Consider the following 14,164-nt stretch of genomic DNA (forward strand, 5'->3'; position numbering starts at 1 on the left):
AGAGGGACCAGAAGCCTGAGCAAGAGGCAGGGCTGAGGCCAGTGGCAGGTGCTTGCAATCTGGCCTGGGCCCTAGTGGAGGAGTGGAATTCCAACGGCTGAGAACAGGGAACACAGAGCCCAGGATGAAGGGAAACATGACCATGGCAGATGTGGCAGGCTCTCAGGCAGTCAGAGTAAGGGCAACTGGGGGCCATAGAGCTGGCCTGAGTTAGATGGTAGAAAGTACCGGAAGCTCTAGGCTAAATAGCCCACAAATACAAGATGGTGGGCTGATCATCAGTGGCTGTTTGTCTACTAATCCTGAGTGCTCACACCACCTGCATCCTCACAGCCATCCCATGACTGCCGACAGCACTACCACCACAGCACAGGCCTTCAGCACCGGTTTACGGGGGCACAGCTTATCCTACAGCGTAGGGAGTGGTGGAGGACCCAAGAAACAGCTGTGTGCGATCTGCCTCTCCTCCCTCCCTCCCACAAACACTTTCCTAGCACTTACTCTTATGCCAGACGCTGGGGACGGATGACAAAGATGGGAGCTCCACCCTCACAAAACTCATGGTGGTGGGAGTGGCCTGATTGGGAAAGAAGTTGCTATCCAAGGGACAGCTAACCTGGCCTGAGGGAGGCAAGGTGGGCTTCCTGGAGGAAGTGACACCTAAGTCAAGCCCTGAGGGATAGATAAGGGGCAAGGAAATACACCCTCGGAGGGACTGCATGAGTCAAGGCTGAGAGGAGAAAGAGCAGAAGGCCTACTCGAGGAGCTGAGTATGGCAGAAAACTGCTGGCCTCACATGCCTGACCCACCAGGGTCTCCACATCCCTCTGTGAGTCACTCTGACCAACTGTCTTGCTCACAGCTCAGTCTTAGAGGCTGTTCTCTAGAATAGCCACACTGAGCTGTGCACTTCCTAGGGGCCAGTTATGTACCTCCCCAACCTGTTTCAGTTACAGTTATGTATCTCTCCAGGTAGAGGGGTATGAGCAGCCAGTTACACTTGTTGCTCATACTTGTTCGATAATGACTGCACAGAACCAGTGAAATGTGAAGGGAAAACAGGAGCAACAAAAAACACCAAATGCTTAGAAAGTATTTAAATAAGTCACTAAAAAGGTGGGGGGATGCTAGAAAGACAACTTTCGAATATCAAGAAAACACTGAAAATCCAATAGAATTCTGCACTTGAATTCTTGAGTCACTTTAAAAACGTCCAATCTGAGGACGCCTGGCTGGCTCAGTCAGTAGAGAATGTGACTCTTTATCTCAGGATGATGAGTTCGAGCCCCACGTTGGAGGTCAAGATTACTTGAAGAAAAAAAAAAAAAAATCTTGGGGCCCTTGGCTGGCTCATTCAGAAGAACACAGGACTCTTGACCTCAGGGTCATGAATTCAAGCCCCATGTTGGGAGTACAGAGATTATTTAAAAATAAAATCTTTTAAAAATACGTAAAATAAAAATCTTTTTAAAAAATTTAAAAGTGAAATCTTAAACAATAAATAAATAAAGAAGCCCAGTCAGGACATGGCAGCAATAGGTGAGAATAATGACAGGTGGTTTTGATGCCAGAGACAGAGTCTGATCAGCAGGCCCAGATGCAAAGAAGAGGCTTGGCATCAAAAAAATGTGAATGGATGACCACTGATAGGCCTGAAGATGAAGCACAGTGTTTAAGCAACACACGTGGTTTCTGCAGAGAGCTCTTCCACAGGTCACGAAACTCCCCTCCTAAGCACACACTGCCCGTCAGTAATCGTGCAGAGCTGGACGGTGTCTCAGCAGCAGAAGAGCAGCAGAGCTGGGAAGGCCACAGGTGCACTCCTGAAAGGCCTCTTAAGCTGCGGACGGAGAGAGTCCTGGGGCTCAGGGAGCCTGGGAGCGGTTAAGATGGTGATGGTGACAGTGACAGGGACCAAAGCTGTGGCCAGACAAGCTCCCCAAGACAGGACAGGCATTGGAGCTCCTGGCAATCGTGTGAGCAAGAAAGGGAGGAGGTCTTCGAGGGCTGGCTGCCATGACAAGTGACCACCTGCACATGGCTGACACATAGGAACTGCTCATCTCTTGGTCCGGGAGCCCAAGTCCAAGCCCACGGTGTCCACAGGCCATGCTCCCTCTGATGAAGGCACTAAGGAATGTCTGCTCCAGGCCTCCCTCCCAGCTTCCAGTAGCACCTTGGCAGGTGTCAACGTAACACCAGCCTTTGGCCACGTGGCGTTCTCCCTGCGTGCAGATCTGTGCAACCCCCCGCCTTTTTAAAAAGATTTTATTTGACAGACAAAGAGATCACAAGTAGGCAGAGAGGCAGGCAGAGAGAGAGGAGGAAGCAGGCTCCCTGCGGAGCAGAGAGCCCGATGCGGGGCTCGATCCCAGGACCCTGGGATCATGACCCAAGCCGAGGGAAGAGGCTTTAACCCACTGAGCCACTCAGGCGCCCCGAACTTCCCCCTTTTAACAAGGACACCCAGCAGATTAGATTAGGGGCCTGCCCGGCTTCAGTACAACCTCAACTAATTAGTCATCTGCAATGACTCTGTAGCCAAAGAACTCATTCTAAAGTACTGGGCTTGGGACTCAGCAAAAGAATCTGGGGGGCAGGGGTACACAAACCAGCCAAAAGCAGGGAAGGAGGAGGAAAACAAGCTGAGCGTGAGGTCAGAAGTCTCACCTTGAGCCATGGAGCTCTCCGCTACCTGCTCCCGTGCGCCCCAGGCCAGGACTGGTTACCATGTCCTGAGCCCTGGCCCACTGGCCCCAAGCCACGTGCATGACAGTTTTCTCCTCTGACTGCTGTATTCCACTGATGGGACCATGACCTGGTCTCCCCCAGGCTCCTAGGCCCTCTCACCACGCAGAGAACTGAAGCAGAACCACCAAGAGAAGGTTCTAACTCCCAAGCCCTACCTCTGTGACTCATTTTATTTCCTGTATATCAAACTGGTTAAAAAGCAGCGGCCAGTGCTTGCATACTTCGAATACGTCTGTACACCTGAAGCACTGAAAATCGTTTCTCTCTACAGCTCCGCGCAGAGTCCCCGGATAATCTCCACGCTTCTTAAAAAGGCAAGAGCGAGAAAACCTGGCCTGAGGGTGTTGGCCCCGAGGCACCAGCATCCCCAGTGGACGGTGACGTGCCCAGCTGTTCCCTTCCTCCTGCTGCTCACAGCACTAGGGAAGGTTCGAAGGAAAGCCGCTGGGTCAGCACGGAGGGCATTCTGGGGGCCATTTGGGGTTGGGAGTCTGAGTGAGGCCTGGGGATGGCTGAAGGCTTCTTCAGTCTGTCCACTCACAGCCCCCCAGGCCTGAGGTTTCGCTGACACCTGGTTGCAGAAATAGATGGATACAAATAAGATGCTTCCCAGCCAGCCCGTGCTACTGGGGGATGGAGGTCCTGGTCTTTTAACAAGGAAAAGTTCCTCGAAGGGAAAAGCATGCTTGGGAGGGGTAGATGTTGCACAGAGCCTCACAGAAGATGCCCGACATCTATCAAATCAGGTACATTTATTTCAGAAGAGACAAGGCAATGACATTTTTTTTTTCTTCTGAGAAGGTCGGTCCAGAAATTAGCTAGCAGCTCTATTTATTTATTTTTTTTGAGATGTGCCATTTCCTCCAACTCATTTTTTCAAACTAAACTAGGCTGACAGATTGGGACTGATGAGATCACAGGCAAGGTCTTAATTTAGTTATTACCCGTCCCCTGCCTTCCCTCCAAAATTTTTAGTATAAAAAGGAAAGGCTACAACTTGACTTCGGTTACCATACTTTCCCCATCTGACTTTGGAAACCAGATAAAGGGAGCTAAAATCTTTTATACCTCTTCCTTCCTGCTGAGTCCCGCACTTTAAAGAGCCAACACTCCAGAGCTCACTTCTTTGTGTCCACCCGCACCTCAAAGCCTTTTTAAACCTCTTTGAAAATTCTTCCCAAAGGATGAGACAGCCTAGTCAGTCACTGCAAAGAACACCTCTCTGCCTGTTCAGAGTGAAAGGACTCTCAAAGCAGAGCCGGGGGCGGGCGCTTCCAGAGGACTTGGCAGCCATCGCCTGCGTGCCATGCAGATGCCTGAAAACCAGAGGACTTCGGCAGAGCGCTGGATGACGCCACACGCCTGAGGAAAGGTGTCACCCACTTGCAATGGGGGCTCTTGCCTCCTATCATTCTCAAGGACAAACGTTCGACGCTCCAGAACTGGAAGCACCAAAAGAAAAGGACCATGATGGTTACTAGATAGAAATGCCCCGAAAGGTCACAGGCCACCTGCGTGTCTTCAGTCTTCATGCTCAGAAGCTCTACCGTCTGCTCTGATGGCCCTGTTCTACCCGGCCAGCAACCCGCTTTCCACCAGCACTTGCTGGCCTGCCAAGGCTGGTCATCTGTAAGGGCATCGCATCCCCAAGGACCGAGGTTTGTCTTCACTTCTGCTGAACCTCTCTTCCCCAGCAGACAGAGGGGCTCTCGGTAAAGATGCAAATTAGAGCGAACCGTGCCTGGCTTTTCTTTAACAACCAAGTGGCCCGCAGCCCCCACCTGCCAACTCCCCTCCTCATGGGATGCTCAGGGGCACCTTGTTCCAGATGCTCTGGTCATCTCTCCTCCATGTAGGAGGGTTTGCTCATACATTTGTAATAGTTTTTTGAAGACTTCAAGTCATTTTTAAATGTTTGTTTAAAAAATAAACCCACTTTTAAAAGACAATACACAATATACATATCCACTAATTTTCTGTAAGGATAAGGTTACCAAAAAAGTCCTACAATGCCTGCCCTTGATTTTTGGTTAGCCGGAGTACTCCTGTTCAAGTGCAATCGAGACCATGCTGGTCCTCTACTGGGCACCCTCCATGGCTCTCATCGGGCTCACAATAAAAACAGACATCATCACAATGCATCCTCCAACACTTCTCCTCTCTCCTTCTATTCCTCCCATGCCAGCTTTCCTACAGTTCTGCAGGCACACCCCTCAGCCACGTTCCACCATTAGTGACTCTACTACTGCTGTTCCACCTACCCTGAATGCCCTTTCCTGCTGGAACAGCTCAGAGCTGGGTCCCTCACCTCCTTCAGACCTATGCTTGAAAGTTTCCCCACTGGGGTGCCTGGGTGGCCCAGCCTGTTAAGTAACTGACTCTTGATCTCAGATCAGGTCATGATCTCAGGATCATGAGTTCAAACCCCACAATGGGCTCCGTGGTGGGTGTGGAGCCTACTTAAATAAAAAAAAGTCTCCCCATCAGTAGGGCCTCCCCCACCCCCAGCCCACCTCCCCAGCTAACCTGGGAGTCCTTGAAGCAGGATCTTTGTCTGCTTTATTTATATAAATATCCCATCATTACAAATGCCCAGCACAGGGCAGGTGTCAGTACCCCCAAAGGGACCACTCTGCATTCCACATAGTTAAGGAACTACTCTATTGGGCACCTTCTGCCTGGACGCATGTCTCTTTCCCCAGAAATGACAGTTTATATACAGGCAGTTCAACGAAACGGACTCTGGCTGTTCCCATTCACTCTGTGTCATCCATCCTTCTGTGAGAAAGAGGCCTGGAGAACCCTAGGCCACTGCAATGAGGCCATGCCAGCACAAATCCAGTGTTCTAAAACAGGACGCTCATGCTGACTCCAACAGGGCAGATGGGACTGACCCTGGCTGGGTGCGAGAGTGATACGTTTCCCTCCGTTAGGACAAGGTAAATGAGCTCACTCTGTGGTTACAACACGCTGCTAGGCTCTCTGGAAAACAGTGTCCATCCAGATTCCAAGACACGTTTCACTTCTGAAGAGTCTTTACCCTGTACTGAAAACCATCACCATCCTCCATGACAGTTATCCCTGCTGACTGAACCACCCCGAGCTAGGTCTAGCATCTCCAGCCGCTGGGAAGCTGTGGTGCAGGAGGTCATCCATCACAGTCCCCCTCCTCCTCCTGCCTCTGGCCTCCTGTATGGCGCGTGGTGAGGCTTGCTGGCCTTGGCTCTGAGGAGCATGCAACATGCTCCGGGGAAGATGGTGTGCCAGGCCCCTTGGGGTCCCCTTTAGGCAGACAGCAGTCACTGCATGCAGGGGCTCTGGCTTCACAATCCCCTAGCGATTGCTGGCCTGAGTGATAACGAGGAACAGTGTAACATGTTGTAGAGATCGAGGAATGTCACGTCTATGGCAGTCCACTAACTGACTAACCTAGTTATCCCATCAGTGCAGAACTGAAGTTAACCTAACGTGGCTCCTTAGTGAGGTCATGTTGACGGCTATCAACCTCCACTCGTTCGGAAAGCACACAAACCATCTGTTTCCCAGTCCTCCCAGCTCTGCCAGCAATCCGCCTGAGGCCTGCCTGCTCACTTGTGATGGTTAAGGCTCACCCGCTGCTACCACCTTGGTCTCTTTTTTATTTTTTTAGGCAACATCTGCCTGGCAGTTGACTTAGAACTTCTTTTATTCTCGGTGATATTTTAAAGGTCATTTGTTGTTTCTAAATTCTTTCTGTTCCCTGGGATCTAGGCCCCGAGGACTGGCACTCACTTCAAAATATAAGGCCTCTCTGTTCACTTATTCCACATTAAGTGGTATCTATTTACTGAGCGGCAGTGGTGTGCCCAGCCCGACGCCTGGTTTAGAGTCGACATTTCACAGTTCTGCCAGGTGGAGCAGCGAAAACGAGGCCAGCGGCTGACTTCTGCTCTGTCTTTATACCATCAACCCCAAGAAGTTAACCATCTCTCCCTTCCCTCTTCTGAATGTGGTTTGAAAAGTCCCAGGGCTATCGCTGGCATTTTTTTTGATTGTGGCAAAATACATATAGAACAGAAAATAGATCAACCATCCGTAGGTGTACGACTGGCCGTTAATAGGTACATGCGCAAGGCCGTGCCTTCACCGCCACTGCTTCCAGAACTCTTCCATAACCCCACACAGAGGCTTCATACCCCTTCACCCAGTCCCTGGCAACCGCTGATCTGTGTCTCTCTAGATTTACCTCTTCCGGATACTCTGTATAAATGGAATCATACACTCTGTGAACTTCTGCGTCTGGCCTATTTTGGTCAGCATGATGTTTTCAGGGTTCATACCTACTTTATCAGGCGTGTTAGCAGCACTTTGATCCTTGATTACGGCTATTATTTCTTCGCAGGGAAAGCCCATATTTTGTTTATCCGCAGTCACCTGCTGATGGACACTCCGTTTGTTTCTACCTTCTGGCTGTTGTAAACGGTGCTACTATGAACACTGGCACACAACTATGATTTGAACTCCTTTTTTCGATGTTTTTCCGTATACACCTGGTAGTGGGATTGTTGGGTTACAGGATAATTTTATGTTTAACTTTTTGAGGAACTGCCAAACTGTTTTCCATAGCGGCTGCACCATTTTACATTCCCAGCAGCCACGTACAAGGCTGCCAGTTGTTCTTTCTTTTCCTCAATTCTGACTTCACTCGGGACTTTAGGGCTCCTCAAACTATTCTTCCAAGCTTACCTACTAGTCTGGGGCCTTTAGTGAATAAATTTTTAAAAGCAGAATTCAATAGTTTTCTCAAAATCCACCAGGACGTATTGTCTTATAATATTTAGATTTTTACCTCCCACCTCTCCCTTTGATTACAAGAATGAGCTTTGCAATCTGATGCCTGGATCTGGATTCTACCCCTCGCATTCCATTCATGTGCTCCAGCTTCCTCCTTTATAAACTGGAATGTTGAGTGTTTTCGTTTATTATGGCTGCGGTAACAAATCACCACAGTCATTAGCTTAGAACAAGAGTCATTATCTTATAACTCTGGTGGTCAGAACTCTGAAATGGGTCTTAAAGGGCTAACATCGAGGGGTTAAAGCCAGATCCCCTGAGGGCTCAAAGAAAGAATCTGTTTTCTTGCCTCTTACAGCTTATGCCACAGTCCTTGGCTCAAGGCCCCTTTCTCCATCTTTAAGGCCAACAATGGTGAGTGAGTCTTTCTCACATCCTATCACTCTGACACAGACTCTGCTGCCTCCCTCTTCCACCTTTAAGAACCCCAGTGATTACCTGGGCAAACCTAGATAACCCAGGATCAGCGACCTCAACTCCCCCTGCCACGTAACCACATGTTCACAGGCGCCAGGGATAGGACGTGGACATCTCTAGCCGGCATCATTCTACTTAACACAATAACAGCAATACCTTCCTCTCAAGGTTGTTTCTAAATTCTTTCCATTCCTCAAGATACATAGTTCTGAAGACTGGAAGTCACTTAGAAGATCTCTCTACTCACTTACTCAACAAATACCCACTGAATTAATGAAACAAAGCATATAAAGTACTTAGAGCCTGGTACCCAGTAAGCACTTAATAAATGTTACCCATCATCACAGTATGATCCACGTATTTTATAATCCCTTTTGGCCATGGGATTGTAGCCACAAGAATCCCCTTCATAGTCTGAACGTTCTGGGACCAGTCTTCCTAAAACCCAGCCAAGCACTACTTCCTTTCACAATCATCAAGTCCAACACAACCTCCCCATCACTAACCTGTGTTTGTGTTATAACAATAGTGGAACCGAAGCACAGCGGCTCCCCTCACCATGTCCCCTGACCGCGAGGAGATGAAGCACAACGTGGAACTGGTCAAGAACTCATGATATACCATCTGGTTCCAATAGCAGAGCCGAAGGTTCCATCACTGGGTCTCTAACCTGTGTCCAGCCTGCAGCCTTCAGCCCCACCTGGCTCAAGGGTCAGCAACATGACCCCGAAACACGCTGAGCTTGGTGCTATGCACTTTACTCCCACACGAAGCCTTCCAGCAGGTCCCCAAGGCCAGCTGCACAGAATTCACTGATTTTGAAGAAGGTGATGACAGGTTTTCCTTCAAGAAGAGTCCATCCTCCATCAGAACCACACCTTTTACTGAAGGTGCTCACCTCTACCTCAGATGTTGAGATTCCTCTAATGTCACAAAGAGAAGTGGGAGAACATGAAGCTGGCCGAGACCCCAATGTTTGTTTCTAAGCAGCTACCCTGACATTGATCATTATGTCCACCTGAATTTGATGCAAGTGTTGTCTTTTATCATATTTGGTGCTCAGTTTTTATGATTTTTCTCCTTCCTGTTTTAAGCTGTTTTTCATACTCACAGGTTGGCAATGAATCCCAGAACAGATGCTTCCTTCCCCTGGTGTCAGCTGCACTAGTCCTTGCTGAGCCTGGAGCCCCAATTCCCCTCCATGGTGGTGGTTCTGTCACAGAGTCAGCAGGCCTGGGGACGGAGCAGCCTCCACACTGAGCGGCAAGTGGGCCCCAGGTCCGGCCTGCAGTCTTGAGAGTCTGGTGTGTGCTAGTTGGAGATCATCATGAGGACACTTGGGAGCTGGCACAGGCTTGAGTGGGAACCGCTGTGGGACTGGGCCTCGGGACTCTGAAGGGCCCCTTCTCGGTCTCCTTCCCCAAGTACAAGAGGCAGGATACCGCGACTCAGACCATTCCATTTGCAGTCCAGATCTTCAAGCTCTCTAATGAACACCTCCGGCCTTAACTGTAAAGCCTCAATCCGTTCCAACCCTAGCAGGCAAACCCGAGCTCAATCCTCACTGCAACAATGCGCCCTCTGGTGTTGTGCCACACAGGTGCCTCAGTACACCCAAGGTGGTAGAATCCTAAACCCCTGCCCATGCACCTGCCCCTCCCCTCGGAGAGCACGACCAGGATCCCTGCTCCCCACCACCGCTGGACTAGAGCTCACCCGCAGGTCCCTCTGTCGGGACAATCTCATGGCTGCTTCCGAGCCGTGGTGGGGGCAATTCTCCTTCCCTTTCTCAAAAGGCTGGGTCACATCCTCCCATTCATTAGCTCTTGACCACAATTTCCTTCTGTCATCTCAGAAACCATATTATCTTCCTGGTATCCCCTCAGGTTGTTTCTTTCATCTAAGGAGAATCCAGCCTTGCCAATAATGCAGACGAAGAGAGGAGAGCACCTCCAGCCCTTTTATTGTTCTCTGGCACAGGAGAAGCTGCTCTCACCTGGGCAGATACAACCAACTGTGGCCCAGCCCATAGCCTATGGGTCCCACAGCAGCTCTTAGCTTGCTTTCCTGCCCTAAATTCCAGTTCTCAGATCTTCAGATAAGCTAATAATCCTTCTTGGCTCCCTCTGAAAATTTCCCAGCAAAACTGCTAGCAACTGCATGCTTTCTGGACTGTTTATGCTGTTCCTGGGTCAAGGGTGTGCCAGGAAGGCCAGCTCTGTCCTTTAGGCCCGCAAGCCCATCGGCCCAAATATCTTCCTCGCTACATCCTTTCGCTACCGCAGCAGGCCAGGAACTTAGCTGCCTCTGCACCCTTCCACAGCATCAGCACCCCCAGGGGTGGGCAAGCCTACTCATCTGGCCCACTCCTTTGGTTCTGTCTTGATTTTATTTGGGAATTAAAGGCTATCTACGTTTATTTTATGGTTAAAGAGATTATGACAAGAACACAAATGTAAATAAACAGTGATTAATTATACTAAAAATGGCATGAGTGAGGTTTCAGTTCGGTAAGAGCCTCAAAAGAAAAATGAAACAGGATGGTTCAGGGAATAAGGCACAATAACTGTGAGAGAGAGATTGAGTGAGAGAAATTCAGAGTATTCTCTTTAACAGATGACAGCTGGGTAATTTTAATTAAAAACTCTGTATTTAAAATAGGAATATACACCGACTACACAAACCCTAGTTGATGAGGGAACTCAGTTCTGCTATTCTGAAACCACTGAAAAGCTGGAAAATTATGTTCCCAATTTCAGTCGGTTTAAAAAAATAGGTATTAACTTCCAAGAAAACAAATCTTTAAACTCTATAATCATTGGTGGTACCTTTTGGGTTGTACAGTGCTATTTTATACCAAATTACAGACAGGTACGCTGGGCCTTGGTCCATGCATCTAACTCAAGACTTTTTAGCAACTTTCATTTGATATGGCTCAGAGATTATTAGTGGGGGCTATGTGGTTTTCTGTAAATCCAGAGGCACTAAAACAAAATGGTCCTTGTGGCAGGACCTCTGCTCTAGGGTGGGGTCTCTAATTTCCAATTCACAGGGAACACTCGGCAGGTCACAGGTCAATGGGGAGGAGCCTAAAGGTCATAGATTAATGGGGGAGGAGCCTAAAGGGTACAGAGTGTCAGGGACCCTGAGGTCTTGTAGCTCTGTTTCCATGCTGCTGTCAGGCTGCTGTGAGTAGACTTACCGCGACAAGAATCCAACCTATTTGTCGCCAGGAGTTTTAATATCAGGGTTATACAAATTTCCATCACAGTCGCTTTCATTTAATAGCACTTTCCAAAAGAGCAATGGAAGAACTGGAGAGACATGTGCTCCAGATCTCAGTAGCCCAGGAATCCGAATCGGCACCCAAAAAGAACCTGCTGGCAAATTTGTCATTCTGCTCTCCTATAGAGCCCTCAGAGCCAGCACCAAAACCAAGTTCAGGCACAGACCTGGCGGGATATTTACTGACCAGAGCATACAGCCCTAGTGAAAAAAAAAGAAAACCCAACAAAGCAGAAAAAGAAAAAAAAAAAAAAAGTAACTTTTTCTGTTAGGTTTTCTAACAAAAATGTATTTGAGTACAATTAGATAGATAGTCCATTAGAGAATCTCACTGAGCCTTTGGTCACTATCAGGGAGCATTATTTTCTGTAGTCTTCTCTAGATGTTTCTAGTGGGAGTGGGGTGGAAAACAGTCTGTGTGGGATGGTTCTATGAGGTCCTGTTTGTGTGAACAGCGTGGGATTCTCTGGCCAGGCCAACAGTCCCCCCACCCATCGTTGCTGGAACACCTCCTACTGCAGGGAGGCTGACAGGGTAGCTCTCGCTAGCATGGTACCTGCCATTCCTGGTATCATGCTGCCGCATGTTCTTGATAAAATGAATCTTCTTAAAGTTCTTTGGTCTGGGCGAACCTGAGAGAGTTCGACATCTGAAAAATAAAGTCATTTCAAAAACACGATCAGTTGCCTGCAGGACAGCTGAGACATCTCCACACAAAGACAGGAAGGAAGACCAGACAAATGGTTTGAATCACCCCGAGGATAATGAGGACAATACAGCTAGAAGCTAGGAAGCTTTAAAAAAAAAAAAAAACAAAAACCAAGGAAAGACAACTTCCTTGATAATCCTGATAATCATTTATATGGGTCTCTGGAAAGCCAGCTAATGAAAACTATTGTCCTCAGTTACAATAACATAACCCACATGGATTCCAAAGCCATTATTCTTTCTTGTCATCTTAAAAAGAATCCTCCTGTATCAACACTGGTAACGGGAACAAAACTGTAAAGAATTTACAGGGGGAAGAAAAACACTGGAAAATTTAGTTTAAGAGCCATGCCAAATCATTTCTCTTCCATAGCAGGACTCTGGCCTGAACCACCTGGACGGCTGTTGAAACTTAACTTGCTTAACTGACTACGCCTGGAAGTCATGGCTTTACTTTGAAAGGGCGGCTGTTTTCGTTCTTTTTTTCCTCAAGATTCATTTTTAAATGAGTATTTGTTGAACAAAATGACATAGATTCAAAGTTACTTTTTTCCTGGAATATATGACACTGCTTGCACTACAGGACTAACAGAACACACCACAGGCTACAAAGATCTTGTTTGGTATTTTTCAAAGTTACCTGGCAAACTCTAAAGTTATACAACTGTAACAACAAGAAAAAGGGCAAGAAAAAAAAATCAAATAAGTCTGAAGTTTGATCCTGTCTTCAGAAAGGGAGCTGCGACGTCTCTGGGTTTCTGCTACCCAGAGTTCAGAACTGACCAGCCATCCGTGGCTGGGTAGACCCAGTCTTCCTAGAAGCCATTCCCTGAGAGCGCAGAGAATGATTTTTTCCCCCACTTAACTTGGAAAAAACAACAACATATTGAAGTGAATGAGTGCAGGCTAAAGCAAAGACATGGTATCAGATACTTGGTAGCTTTCATCGGGAGAAAATGGGGGTTTCCTAGTCCTTGGGTCTAGAGAAGGGAAAGCCCCTCTTTAAGTCATGTCCACCACAACAGGGCAGGGTCCATGGTCCATGCACACCATCCATGTGGGCCTGTAAGATACTTCAGCAGAAACCATGGTCCTCGCTGCCTCCAGCCCCAAACTCACCAACTCTGACACCCTATCACTAGTAATATATTTCAGATCCCTCCTGGCCTTGTTGTGAGGAATAAACACAATGTTACATACAAGAGATTCACAAACTGTCAAGTGACACATTCAAATACATCTGTACAAACAAGTAAATATTTATATACAAATCTCAGTGTTGTGATTATTAACATACCATTAACTAGAAAGCATGCATATTTTGTTACTATTTGCTTCCTTTATTCTTAAAATTGTAGCTATCACCACTGGTCCTGAATTCTTGGTTTTAGATTTTTTCAAAGACCTTCATTTAGTTATGTTTCCTGTGGCCTCCACGCGGGGTTTGAACAGATGGCACCCATCAATCCCCCTTCCCACTCCAAGTTTCCAAACTCATAGTTAGTCTTAACTGAGGTTCAACAGCACGGTGCTTCAGTCCTCCTTCTTGGGGCAGCTCCCTGGAAGCAGACCCAGGACCCTGAACTGCCTCAGTTCTACCTCCAAAATGACCATTTGAGTCTGCAGGCCCCAAATGTCTCTCTCATACACACTACACACTGCAGAAGGTTCTAGAGACATGTAGCCACTGGAGAGAAGACAATCTCTGAAAGCATAAGGCTATGCTTCCACTGGTTTCTGGAGAGGGCCAAGTGTCCAGCAATGTCCTCACACCCTTACCCTGCTTCCTCCCAAACAGCAGAGCTTCCTGAGCCAGCCAGACTGAGGACAGTGGGCCAAGGGCCGGACTGTGTGGGTAAAGGATAGGTATTCCTGCCCTCAGCAGCCAGAAGCTGGTACCCTTCAGGTTTAAGCACAAAATTCCTCTGCCTCCTGCTAGAACTGGAAGATGGCAAAAGGGCCACAGGTGGTTGCTGGCACTCACAGGGGAAGGAGGAGGCACCAGTAATCACTAAATGGTGCAGTAGCCAGTACCCATCAACCCAGATAGGCTGGAAAACAGGGGCAGGTGGAGATGGCTGGCACATTTGCCACCATCAAACTGAGGTTTTTCTGGACACCTCATAGCAATGTCCTGGGGCCTTAATAAGGGTACCAGGTCACCACCAGG

At 48.2% G+C, this 14,164-nt stretch overlaps 1 protein-coding gene across 2 annotated transcripts in view; it reads right to left on the reverse strand.

Moving 5' to 3' along the window:
- Positions 1-14,164, reverse strand: part of CABLES1 (Cdk5 and Abl enzyme substrate 1) — a 109,899-nt gene that overhangs the window by 45,854 nt on the left and 49,881 nt on the right. For both annotated transcript variants that reach the window (XM_032859772.1, XM_032859771.1), the window contains exon 3: positions 11,843-11,935. In XM_032859772.1, coding sequence (XP_032715663.1) covers positions 11,843-11,935 — 93 coding nt within the window. The remainder of the gene's footprint in view (positions 1-11,842; positions 11,936-14,164) is intronic.

The sequence above is a fragment of the Lontra canadensis genome, unplaced genomic scaffold, assembly GCF_010015895.1.
Source record: "Lontra canadensis isolate GAN:19392208 unplaced genomic scaffold, GSC_riverotter_1.0 scaffold17, whole genome shotgun sequence".
In the NCBI taxonomy this organism is placed as follows: Eukaryota; Metazoa; Chordata; class Mammalia; order Carnivora; family Mustelidae; genus Lontra; species Lontra canadensis.